Consider the following 13104-nt stretch of genomic DNA (forward strand, 5'->3'; position numbering starts at 1 on the left):
CTCATTTAAAATTAGAAAAATAGGCTTAAAAATGATGACTGTAAAAACTGCAGTTACCTGCCAATTGTGGTGCTCTGGTTTTAATAGCTGTCAAACTTCCCCGCAGCCGGTGGTTTACACCCTGCAATAAACCAAAGATGACAATCAGAATGAAACATAACTAAGCATATTTAAGTTTTACAGCTAATTAAATCGCACCCTTTCAGACCCAGACATAGTTATTACTAAGCATCAGATAAATAGTGGTGTACCCCAGGAGTCTGTACCGGCACCTGTGCTGTTCAACATATTTATAAATGATCTTGAAAAAGGGGTCAACAGTGAGGTGGCATAATTTGCAGACTATACTAAATTACTCAAGATAGTTAAGTCCAAAAACAGCTGCAAAGTGCTACAAAGGGATCTCACAAAACTGGGCGACTGGGCAACAAAATGGCAGATGAAATTCAATGCTGGTAAATGCAAAGTAATGCACATTGGAAAACAATCCCAACTAGACATATAAGATGATGGTGTCTAAATTAGCTGTTACCACTCAAGAAAGATCTTGGAGACATTGTGGATAATTTTCTGAAAACGTCCACTCAATATGCAGTGGCAGTCAAAAAAGTGAACAGAATGATAGGAACCATTAGGAAAAATGTAGACGATAAGACAGAAAATATTATAATGCCTCTATATAAAGCCATGGTATGCCCACATCTTGAATACCATATGCAGATCTCAAAAAAGATATATTAGAAATGAAAAAATACAGAGAAGGGCAACAGAAATTATTAGGTTTATGGAATAGTTTCCATATGAGGAGAGATTAAAAAGTCTGTGACTTTTCAGCTTGGAAAGAGATGACTAAGAGGAGATATGATACAGATCTATAAAATCTTGACTGGTGTGGCGAAAGTCAATAAGAAAATATTATTTACTCCTTCACATAACACAAGAATAGGCAGCAGGTTTAAAACAAACAAAATGAAATACTTCTTCACACAACGCACAGACACACTGTGGAACTCATTGCCAAGGGATCCTGTGAAGGCCAAAACTGACAGGATTCAAAAAAGATCTAGAGAAGTTCATGGAGGATAGGTCCACCAATGGCTATTAGCCAAGATGGTCACAGATGCAACATCATGGTCTGAGTGTCCCAAACCCTCTGACTGCCAGAAGCTGGGAGTGGATGACAGGGGATGGATCACTCAATGATTGCCTGTTGTGTTCATTCCCTCTGAAGTCGGAAGACAGGATACTGGGCTAGATGGACCATTGGTCTAACCCAGTAGGGGCTATTCTTATGTTAGTCTGCACAGAACTCCACGGGCTAGATTCACAAAGAGAATCAGGCACCCAAATCCCAGATTTAGGGCAACTGGTACTTATAAAACCCACAATCAGCTACTGCCGAACCTTGTAGGTGCCTAAACTCACTTGGGGTCTAATTTTTTGAAGTAAAAGTTACCTAGGTGCCTAAGCTTCTGTATCTGGGCATGCAAACTACTGCCTCACTCTAGGTATCTGGATTCCCAGGCTATAGTGCAATTCACAAACCAGGGGAAGACAGGCACTCCTCTGCCTAACCTCCCTGTGTGTCCAGATCTGGTAGGTGTGCTCAGTGCATGCTTAACTCCAAGTACAATACTCAGGGGTTGTGGAGGGTGGGCACAAAGGGGGAGGAGGAGCTATCTTGTAAATTTTGGCCCAGTAGAGTACTCACCCAGAATGTGAGAGACCCCTGATTCAGGTCTCCCCACTGCTTCATGAGGAGAAGGGATTTGAACAGGGATCTGCCACCTCTTAGGCCAGTGTCCCAATCTAATGTTCTCAAGCATTTTTGTCCCTTTTTGCAACCCACCATTATGTATATGCACCCTCCAGCACAACCCTAATCATGGGCCAGTGTGAAGAGGAGGTTTTGGGCCAGGAGAGCAAGCCTGCCCTGCGCTCACCCTGCCATGACGGCTTCTGTTCCACTGGGCTCAGTCCAGCTCTCTGCTCTCGGCATTGTGATCTGGTGCTGGGGGTCACAGCACCACCCAGTTTGGCTGATGATGTTAAGGGAAATGTGTGATGTGATACCTGTATATAGTTCCCATGAAATCCCAAAGGCATAAGTAAGGCCAACTCCATTTTGTTTCAAAATGAAGTCAGACAAGACCACAGGCGCAATGAGCAGCTGGCACGGTGCCAAGTGGAATAACTTGCCCTGCAACAGCCAAACTTTAGTGTCGTGTGCAGCATCCAGAAGGGTGGTGTGCAAAGGCTGTAGTGCCGAGTGCAGATAATGGTACCGTGTGCAGATATTAAAGGCGGGAAAAAGCCTAGATCATGATTGGCTTAGGGCTGCAAGTTCCAGGGGAATAAAAGATCTCTGAGCCCCTGAAGGCTGCTGCTGCCCTGCAGACGTGGTTAGGTGAGAGTGCTATTATGATCAGAGGCCTGGAGAAAGAGAAGGTATTACCATCAGCCTGCAGACCTGGGACTGAAGCAGACGAGCTGCGGACCAGGAGGAGAAGCAGAGATTCACCAGATCGGGACCAACACCTACTGATCTTGGGAGAAGAACTAATCGTGAGCTGCATACGAACTTTGGGGTTCCAAGGGTTGCTTTTGTTGGTTTTGGGACTTGGGGTTTATCCCCCCTGTTACTTTACAAGAGTTGTGGTTTTGTTTGTTTGTCATCTACATAAATTGTCAGTTTGTTTTGGAAGGAGACCCTGACTGCTTGAGTTATTCGCGTCAGCCTCTCTGACCGGTGACTAGATATGGCAGGGTAAAGTCCCTCTTAAGAAACAATCCCGACCCCCTACTGTTTTACGGCAACAATGAGGGAAGGGCGGTTAGGCCAAATCTGAGTGACACTGCAATCCCAGGCACCAGGTCACAACAACCCCAAAGGGAAGAGACAGGAGCCACTACTGCAAGGTGAGTGTAAGGCGGGCTTGTTCTTCACACACACACTCCAGGCCAGGAGAAGACTATGTCTTCCTAGGCCAAGGCCCAGTGACAAGATAATCCAATCTGGATGTGGCAACCCATCTACAACCATCCTGCAACTCACAGTCTGGGGAACACTCACCTAGCATACTGGCTTTTGTGAACCCCATTCTTAAGTGCCTCTCTCCCTCCACTCATTGCACAGAATCATAAGCACCTAACTCAAGCTTTGTGAATCCCAGAGATTTTCTAAGCACCTGTAAGTCTATTGTTGTGATGCTCATCCTGCAGGAAGACATCACTTAAAAAGGTTTCCCTGGGGCTTCCCCCAGCTGGATGAGCCACAAGGAACATGCAGAAGGCAGTGAGTTAGCGTGGAGGCACAAGGCTTCTACACAAAGCTTCTACAGTCCACGCAGATCATGGGTGATTGACTAGGTTTCTTCTTCTGGCCCGCAACCTGTTCTGCAGGGGGTAAACCCTGCCTCTCAACACCACAACTAAGACAAGTCTCCATGAAGAGAACCTCATGGAGATTTCCTCCTCTTTAGCTCATTCCCACAAGTTTCGCTGCTGGAAGGAAAGGGAAGCAAAGCTGCTGTTAATTTATCTACAAGAAATTATTTTACTCACCACTGGGGAATTTCTGAACCCTTTGATAGCTTGGAAGATGCCTCCACCAATGGCTCCCATTGTGAAGGCACCACCACAGTCATCCACTATCCGCCAAGGGCTAGAAGAAAAAAATAAAAAACAAATTAAAGTGCTGAATTCCATGCTAAAGAACATGAAAACTATCATGATTTCTCAATTACACATTAATTTTTATGTACCCAGAGTTTCCCAAAATTCTTTAAAAGCTCTAAGATTTCTGGCTATTCACCTATAAAATTAATGCCATATTATTTGAAAATGAGAGTGAAACAAGACTGCCAACTACAACATCTGTCATATCTGGCTTACTGACCTCCCAGCAAGACCAAAAACACACTTACACACAGTGGAACCCCATTTATTTGATCTAATTTGGACCAGGGCCAGATCAGATAATCAAAAATTTGGATAATGAGGAGAATGGGCAAAGAGCTTTCTATCAGTTATTTTAAGATACGGAATTGCTTTTAAACTACCCTATCCCTCCCAGAAAATCATGAAAGCATATTCCCCCCTTCTTATCTACTTAATAGTAAACACAAACCCCTAGTTCTTATGCAGCAAGAGTTGGGCCGTCCGCCTGCATGGGGCTGATAGCCAAAATTCCCACCAACTGGGGCTGACAGTCAAAAGCCCCACCACCAGGTTTGGTTTGTACAGAGTGCCAGATAACTGAAGTCCAGACAAACAGGATTCTACTGTACTTAGTGGCACAGGAAACTTACAAAACAAACCAATGATTTATCTATAGCTTGACAACCTGCCTCCCTATGGTGGTGAACATCTGCTATTTCAAAGGAAGATTTAACCTCCTTTTCCAATCATGCACGTAGCCAAATTTCCCCTCCTCTTTGCTCCTCTATAATGGAACTTCCCAAGTTCCCCCTTGTGAAACTGATTTAAATGCTTCTCTTATGCACTATGTGAAGCTCACCACAACAGAAATTTGAGAATTGCCAGACTAGATCGGGCTCAGGTATATGAAGACTGCTATCATATCCCCCTTTAATCTCTTTTCCAAACTAAACATACCCAGTTCCTTCTGCTTTCACTCATATGGTTTGCATGTTATCCGTTCGATCATCTTTGTCACTCGCCTATGGATCTTTTCCAGTTTCTCTACATCCTTTTCTATATATTAAAAAAAACCAAGAGTCCTGTAGCACCTTATAGAATAACAAATTTCCGCAGGCATAAGCCCACAAAAGCTTATGCCTGCAGAAATTTGTTAGTCTTTAAGGTGCTACAGGATTCTTGGTTTTGCTGTATACAGACTAACACGGCTACCCCTCTGGAACTTTTCTATATATTGGTGACCAAAACTGGACACAGTACTCCAGCTGAGTCCTAACCAGCATGAAGTAGAGCAGTACTATCTCCTCCTGTGATTTTCATGCTATGCCTCTGTTAATGCAATCTAAAACTACATTTGCTTTTTTTGCATTGCACTGCTGCCTCAGATCCTTAGCAGTGCTGCTGCCAAGCCAGTTTTCCCCCATGCTGTATTTGTGCATTTGTTTTTTCTTCCCTAAGTACATTTGCCTTTGTTGAATTTCATTTTGTTGTCTGGAGTGCAGTTCTCCAATTTATCAAGATCCCTCTGAATTTTAGCTCTACTCTCCAAAGTAGTGGCAATCCCCTCCCAGCTTTGTGTCATCTGCAAACCTGACCAGTGTGCTCTCTATACCTACATCCAGGTCATTAATACCCATGTTAAATGACACTAGCCCCAGAACAGATCTCCGTGGAACTTCACTTGAGACCTCCCTCCAATCCCACACCAGTCCACGAATAGTTACTCTTTGTTGGTTATTTAACCAATTATGTAACCACTTAATGGCAGCTCTCTCCGCATTGCTTCCTATGGGCATGTCCTGGGGGGTCACCCCCAAGCGCCCCACAGCCTCTCTGGGCCTGACTCGCCTCAATCAATCTGTAAATCAGCAAATGCTGAGGCTGCCCCACTGGTTTGCACGTGACAGTTGCAACATTTCCCCGGTTACTCTCCAGCCCCCCCCAACCCCCGTTCGCGGCAGCTGCACTCAGCAGAAGTTGTCACTGGACGTGCGCGAGGACCCTCATCCCGTCCCGCGCGGCCACCGCGGGCAGAGGAGCCCCTCCCCCTCTGAGCACGGGCACGAACAGTCCCACAGGCCCGGCCCCGGGGGCTCCGCATGCCCGGCCCCGGGGGCTCGCGGCGTCGCCCTGCGGGGCACTGAGCCCGGGAGCTTCTGCCTGTCAGGCCCCGGCGGGACGCCTTGGGTCCGGACTCGGAGCCCGCTGGCTACGAAGGCCTCGCGCTCTGGGGCGGGACGCGCCTTCCCTGCCCCCCTCGCTCGGTCGGGCGGACGCTGGGCTCGGACCGGCGCGAGGCCGAGGGACGTAGCCCCCGGCTGGGGGAGCGGCCAACGGGTCCGCCGCCGCGCTGCCCGCTGTGGAGCCAGGTCACCCCAGCGGGGCGGCCCCGGTCGGTGATCCTAAGATCATTGGCCAGGGGCGGGGGCGCAGCCGGCCAACGGCCGCCGCCCGAGCCGCGCGCTCCGCAAGGGCAGCTCACCACGGCTCGCGCGCGTACTCCTCCATCGTGGGTCGGGTCAGCCGGACCGAGCCGGCCGGCAGCTGCCTGCAGACGAGCCGCCGGCGCACCTGTCTGTCACGTTCGGGTCCTGAATGTAGGGCACAGTTGCCCGCACCCCTGAGGCAATGCGATTGGCTCTTGGCCACGCCTACTGGCCAATGGGGCTCAGGCAGGGCGGGCCCGGGTGCGCGCTGTCATTACAGTGGGCGGGACTCGTCCTTGACTCCAAACCACCTGAGCCCTGTGGAGGGTGGCTGCCGTTGGATTAATGTCACTCTCTTCACGTGACTGAGTCAGACTCGTGTTGCCTAGTCCCTCCGTTCTACGACCCCGCGGGCCGGGCCCGGTTCCCGTGTGGGTCCGGGTAGGCTAGAGCCGGCTGGGCTACGGGTCTGGCAGTGGCGCCTGATGCGGCTCCGCTTTGCCAGACCTCTCCTTGTTCGGCAGTGTGCAGCGCCTAGCACCGGGGGAGCCCGCGGCTGTAACAAACCCTCCGCCCCGCTCCCAGTGTGGCACCCAGCCAGCGGGACGAGCCGTGGCTGGTGCGGGTTAGTGAAAGGGCGGGTCGATCTCAGCCTCCCGTAGAGCCCTGTCATGAACCCAGCTTGTCAGGGGATCTCATTTCTTCTCATCACAGCCACAGCCCGTAAAGCTTTACTTAGAGCTGGTGTATTTGGTAACAGCTTTAGTGCCTTCTGACACAGCCTGCTTAGCCAATTCCCCAGGCAGTATCAAACCCACCGCATTCTGGATCTCTCTGGAACTGATGGTTAACCTTTTATTGTAAAAAGCCAAGCGTGGTGCCTCTGCGGCGATGCGCTCAAACAGATCACTCACGAAAGAATTAATAATACTCATCGCCTTAGAAGAAATACCCTTGTCCGGATGAACAGGGGGGCTGCAGAGTGGGCCTGAGGGAATGGTCAGGATGATTTCAGCTCCCCGTCCCCCTGGCCCATTCTCCATGCTGGACACTTTGGACTTCTCAGGTCTCTTAACCACCTGGGCCTGTGTCCTCAACTTCCTGCCCCTGCAGATCTTGTCAGCTCTGCTACAGCAATAGCTATGCCTGGGAACTTGGCTGTTCTGTGCACATGGCAGGGTTCATGCTGTGAAGCCCCTAAGCCAGGGAACTCCTAGCCCATGAATCTATCAGCTTTGCCAGCAAAGCAAGAAGAGCTTCCAAACGTCAAGAGAAGAGTAATTGGGGAGGGGCAGGCTGGGGGAATCAGTAAAGTCCCACTGCCCCTGCTCCCTGTATCTGCTGAGGAGTTAACAGGCAGGTGTCTTGCTGCTCCCGCTCTCTGCATCTCACAGTTCTTCAAAGCTCTGCCCCAAGAAAAGGAATGATGTGAAATAATGCAGGGAAGAAAAAACATAGGACACAATGGGCTGCCAGGTCCTTAGTCTGAGGGGCGAAGCTATTGGCGTCATCTGTGAAGTCAAGAAACTATTATATGATTGGAATAACCAAGACTTGGTGGGGTAACTCACACGACTGGAGCACTGTCATGGATGGGTATAAACTGTTCAGGAAGGACAGGCAGGGGCGAAAGGGTGGAGGAGTTGCACTGTATGTAAGAGAGCACTATGACTGCTCTGAGCTCCAGTATGAAACTGGAGATACGTCAGTTGAGAGTCTCTAGGTTAAGCTTAGAAGCAAGAACAATAAGGGTTATGTCATGGTGGGTGTTTGTAATAGACCACCAGACCAGGAGGATGAGGTCCAGTTCACAGGACCTGGCTCTCATGGGGGACTTCAATCACCCTGACATCTGCTGGAAGAGCAATACAGCAGAGCACAGACAATCCAGGAAGTTTTTGGATAGTATTGCAGACAACTTCCTGGTGCAAGTGCTGGAGCAACCAACTAGGGGCTGTGCTCCTCTCGACCTGCTGCTCACAAACAGGAAAGATTGGGTAGTGGAAGTAGAAGAGGGTGGCAAGCTAGGCAGCAGTGATCATGAGATGGTAGATTTCAGGATCCTGACAAAAGGAAGAAAGGAGAACAGCAGGATACAGACCATGGACTTCAGAAAAGCAGACTTTGACTCCCTCAGGGAGCTGATGGGCAGGATCCCCTGGGAGGCTAATATGAGGGGGAAAAGAATCCAAGACAGCTGGCTGTATTTTAAAGAAACCTTATTGAGAGCACAGGAATAAATCATCCCAATGTGCAAAAAGAATAGCAAATATGGTAGCTTGGCTTTACAAAGAAGTCTTTGGGGAGCTTAAACACAAAAAAGAAGCTTACAAGAAGTGGAAGCTTGGTCAGATGACTAGGGGGGATTATAAAAATGCTGCTCGAACATGCAGGGATGAAATCAGGAAGGCCAAAGCACAATTGGAGTTGCAGCTAGCAAGGGACGTGAAAGGGAACAAGAAGGGTTTCTACAGGTATGTTACCAACAAGAGAAAGATGAGGGAAAGTGTGGGCCCCTTACAGAACGGGGGAGGCAACCTAGTGACAGAGGATGTGGAGAAAGCTGAGGTACTCAATGCCTTTTTTGCCTCTGTCTTCAAAGACAAGGTCAGCTCCCAGACTACTGCACTGGGCAGCACAGAATGGGGAGGAGGTGAACATCCCTCAGGGCTGAAGGAACAGGTTCAGGACTATTTAGAAAGATTGAACATATACAAGTCTATTGGGCCAGAGGGTGCTGAGGGAGTTGGCTGATGTGATTGCAGAGCCATTGGCTATTATCTTTGAAAGCTCGTGGCAATTGGGGGAAGTCCCTGATGATTGGAAAAAAGCAAATATAATGCCCATCTTCAAGAAAGGGAAGAAAGAGGATCCGGGGAACTACAGATCGGTCACCTCACCTCAATCCCTGGAAAAATCATGGAGCAGGTTCTCAAGGAATCCATTTTAAGGCACTTAAAAGAGAGGAAAGTGATCAGGAACAGTCAACATAGATTCACCAAGGGCGAGTCATGGCTGACCAACCTGATTGCCTTCTATGATGAGGTGATTGATTCTGTGGATGTAGGGAAAGCAGTGGACGTGATATACCTTCACTTTAGCAAAGCTTTTGATATAGTCTGCCACGGTATTCTTATCAGCAAATTAAAGAAGTATGGGTTGGATGAATGGACTATAAAATGGATAGAGAGCTGGCTAGATCATCGGGCTCAATGGGTAGTGATCAATGACTTGATGTCTAGCTGGCAGCCGATCACAAGCGGAGTGCCCCAGGGGTCGGTCCTGAGGCCGGTTTTGTTCAACATCTTCATTAATGATCTGGAGGATGGGGTAGATTGCACCCTCAGCAAGTTTGCAGATGACACTAAGCTAGGGGGCATGGTAGATACCCTGGAGGGTAGGGATAGGATACAGAGTGACCTAGACAAATTGGAGGATTGGGCCAAAAGAAATCTGATGAGGTTCAACAAGGACAAGTGCAGAGTCTTGCACTTAGGACAGAAGAATCCCATGCACAGCTACAGACTGGGGACCGACAGGCTAGGCAGCAGTTCCGCAGAAAAGGACCTGGGGGTAACAGTGGATAAGAAGCTGGATATGAGTCAGCAGTGTGCCCTTATTGCCAAGAAGGGTAATAGCATATTGGGCTCCATTAGCAGGAGCATTGCCAGCAGATCGCGGGAAGTGATTATTCCCCTTTATTTGGCACTGGTGAGGCTGCATTTGGAGTATTGTGTCCAGTTTTGGGCCCCGCACTACAAAAAGGATGTGGAGAAGTTGGAGAGAGTCCAGTGGAGGACAACAAAAATGATTAGGGGGCTGGAGCACAAGACTTATGAGGAGAGGCTGAGGGAAGTAGGCTTGTTCAGTCTGCAGAAGAGAAGAATGAGGGGGGATTTGATAGCAGCCTTTAACTACCTGAAAGGGGGTTCCAGGGAGGATGGAGCTAGGCTGTTCTCGGTGGTGGCAGATGACAGAACAAGGAGCAACGGTCTCAAATTGCAGTGGGGGAGGTTTAGGTTAGATATTAGGAAAAGATTTTTCACTAGGAGGGTGGTGAAGCCCTGGAATGGGCTACCTAGGGAGGTGGTGGAATCTCCATCTTTAGAGGTTTTTAAGCTGCAGCTTGACAAAAGCCCTGGCTGGGATGATTTAGCTGAGGTTAGTCCTGCTTTGAGCAGGGGGTTGGACTAGATACCTCCTGAGGTCCCTTCCAACTCTAATCTTCTATGATTCTAAGCTTGGGGAGGGGTTTGAAGAGCATCCGGGGGCATCCTCACTTTGGAAACATCCACCATGTGGGGGAAGGTGATGCATTCCACGGCAACATCTGCTGGCCAGAAGCGCTGCCATGAGTCCTGGGGATGAACTGTCTCTGGCAGAGGAGAGTTAGTGATGCCCAGACAGAGGGCGACTGTTACCTGCCCAACTGGGATCTGATATTAGTGCATTCAGGAATTGACACGGCACTCGTTAGATAATGACAGAAAGGCTTTAATTATTATACTTCTAAAATGAGCCCCCCCAACCAAAAGTCCAGTATATATTAGCTGCAAAAGCAATTTCCCTCATCAATGCAGGCCAGAGGCGGTGGTTTCAATTCTCGACAGCTTCTCCGAGAGCTTGGATCCGTAGTCCCAAAGGAAGCTGGGTGAGATGACAGTTCTGTGTCTGGAATGATTTCTCAGTCTTGAAGTGCACCTGCTAGTGGGATTGTTGCTTCCCTCTTTATAATCTTCAGTTCAGTGTTTTCAAAGCATTATTGGGAGAACAAAGGAAGTCCAAACACAAACAACAGGGGCCAGACCTACATGTTTTTACTCAGTTGAAAAGTTGTTAGCCGCCTGGATGTTGTTTAGTCAACAATCCAGCACTTGTTTGTCGCAAAGTTCCACCCTTTCCTAACAAAAGGGGGTTGGCGTTTGTTGAGATGAAAATTGAATAATACCTGAAGTGGCTCCCATCAGACGATAGGATCATAAGGTATCCTTGAAAGATACGGAGCCACTGAGATACAGATGAGTACATTACAGAAGCCATGCGAGCGCCTTCTCTCCCGAGTCCAAAGGCTATTGAAGTCTGTATCCACAGTGGGACACTCGCCCTGCCACTACCCTGCTTTCTGCTGTTATTGCAAATGTAGAAGAGGGTTGGGGGGGGGGGGCTCAGCTGTGGGAGGGGACTTGGGTCCAGTGATTTGAGCAGGGGGCTGAGAGTCAGGCCTCTTGGGTTCTATCCCCAGCTCTAGGAGGGGAAGGCGGTCTAGTGGTTAGAGCAGGGGTGGGGGCTGGGAATCAGGAGTAAAACTGAGGTGCTGAGTGAGTTTAGGCGCCTACAGCGTTCACTGTTACAGATCACAGCAAAGCCAAAACTGGGACTTAGGCACTTAAGCCACTGAAGTACCTTTGTGGAGCTGGGCCACAGGAACTAAGAGTGGAGCCATATTGTCCCAGGTGCTGCGCAGACGCCCAGTAACTGGGATCAGGGCCCCACTGTGCTGGAGTCTGCACAGACGCTCCCTAACTGGGGGTCAGGGCCTGTCATGCCAGAAGCCACTCTGTGTCTGTGCAGCGCCCGGCATGATGGGGGGCTGTGCTCTAATGTGGGGCACTAAGGGAATTCCTCGGCTCAAGTGGGTCGTAAGTGGTGCCTGTTGTACATTGGGCTGAATGTCTGCCCAGGGGAGTGTCTGTCCCTCCCGGAACAGTCATTGCAGCCCCAGAAAGGAATCCCAGTCCTCTTAATCTCAGTATTCCCAGATCTGCCAGTGTGACGCTATCAGAGGTTGAGGAATGTGGGTTGGGTGGGGGCGGGGGACAGATAATGAGATTAATGAAATGTAGAAATTCACTGTTCCTAGCACTTCTGAGGCTCTCCCTTGCTCACACTCAGGGCCCCCAACGCCCGGCTGCTGAACTTTGACGCCTGGCTCCTGGGCACTGTAGGATACAGGTAATAAATACTAACAACAGATTGGTGCCGATTTCCACTGGCTGAGCTACTGGGGGAATCCAGCCAGGATCAGGAGCGACAGCCACAGCCTCAGCACCTAGTGAGAGCTGGTGCATGGTCCATGTGAAATAAGTTGGTCTAGTGGTTAGAGCAGGTAACAGGGAGCCAGGAGTCCTGGGTTCTTTCCCCAGATCTAGGAGGAGAGTGGGGTCTTGAGGTTAAAGCTGGGAGCCAGGACTCCTGGTTCTGTTCCCAGATCTGGGTGGCAGAGAGGGAACCCCCACATGGCCAACTATCCATATTGCACCCCACCCACACACTGGTTCTGATTGACACCCCCCAGTGTCCGACACCATGGACAGCGCCCTGAGCTTGCACTTACCAGTGCATCATTTCCCTATTATTTCTGCACCACTTGCATTTGTCACTGCAACAATACATGGGGCAACCCAAGAAGAAAGCCCCTCCTCCTGCACAGACACAGAAGAGAGGCAGTGGGGGATGGTGGCAACAGGGGCAGGCCTCTGGGCAAGTGGCTGTAGGTGCATCGCTGGATTCTAGAGACACCTCCCCTTCTGCCATCAAACAACCCCTCTGGGAGCCCAATGCAGCGCCCTCCCCAACCTGCTTCTGTCAGTGTCCCTTTCTCAGCAACCTGGTCCTCCCACCATCTAGTTCACTGGGGAAAAAGCCACAAGCAGTAAAATGCTGCTAATACCAATAATGACAGGAATAATAAAGCAGCTCTTGAATTACTTGTAAAAATAATATGTTGTTAAGTATGGAGGTTCTGTGACAGTGCAGGACACAGCATCAGCCTGGCCCCTGGAATCACACGTGTACATTGCTTGTGTCTGAGGCTGAAAAGGAAGTTGAGGAGAAAGAGTTAAATGGGACAGCAGTTCAGTATTTGTCCCGTGAGACTTTTAATCATAATCTTAAGGAAACGAAAGAGAAGGTTAAGAAAGGAAAGTAGTAAAATGGGGAATTCAAACTGCAGCTGGACAGTGCCCGTGGGTTCAATGTGCCCCTGATGCAAAGTTTACAACAGGAAAGTTAAAAGTGG

At 49.3% G+C, this 13104-nt stretch overlaps 1 protein-coding gene across 4 annotated transcripts in view; it reads right to left on the reverse strand.

The window, feature by feature from the left end:
• LOC137142504 (mitochondrial import inner membrane translocase subunit Tim17-A) overlaps window positions 1-6427 on the reverse strand; it is a 29259-nt gene extending 22832 nt beyond the window's left edge. The window contains exons 1-3 of one of the 4 annotated variants that reach the window (XM_067531907.1): window positions 6143-6427; window positions 3565-3664; window positions 58-121 (exon numbers count right to left, since the gene is read on the reverse strand). In XM_067531907.1, the coding sequence (XP_067388008.1) occupies window positions 58-121; window positions 3565-3664; window positions 6143-6168 (190 nt within the window). In that variant the 5' untranslated portion in view covers window positions 6169-6427. Of the gene's footprint in view, window positions 1-57; window positions 122-3564; window positions 3665-3764; window positions 3804-6142 lie in introns of those variants that run through there. The other 3 variants (XM_067531906.1, XM_067531909.1, XM_067531908.1) reach the window with 3 other exon arrangements.
• Window positions 6428-13104: the final 6677 nt, after the last annotated feature.

Source organism: Emydura macquarii, unplaced genomic scaffold (assembly GCF_026122565.2).
Source record: "Emydura macquarii macquarii isolate MOO-44397 ecotype Brisbane River unplaced genomic scaffold, CSIRO-AGI_Emac_v2 contig_3220, whole genome shotgun sequence".
Lineage (NCBI taxonomy): Eukaryota > Metazoa > Chordata > Testudines > Chelidae > Emydura > Emydura macquarii.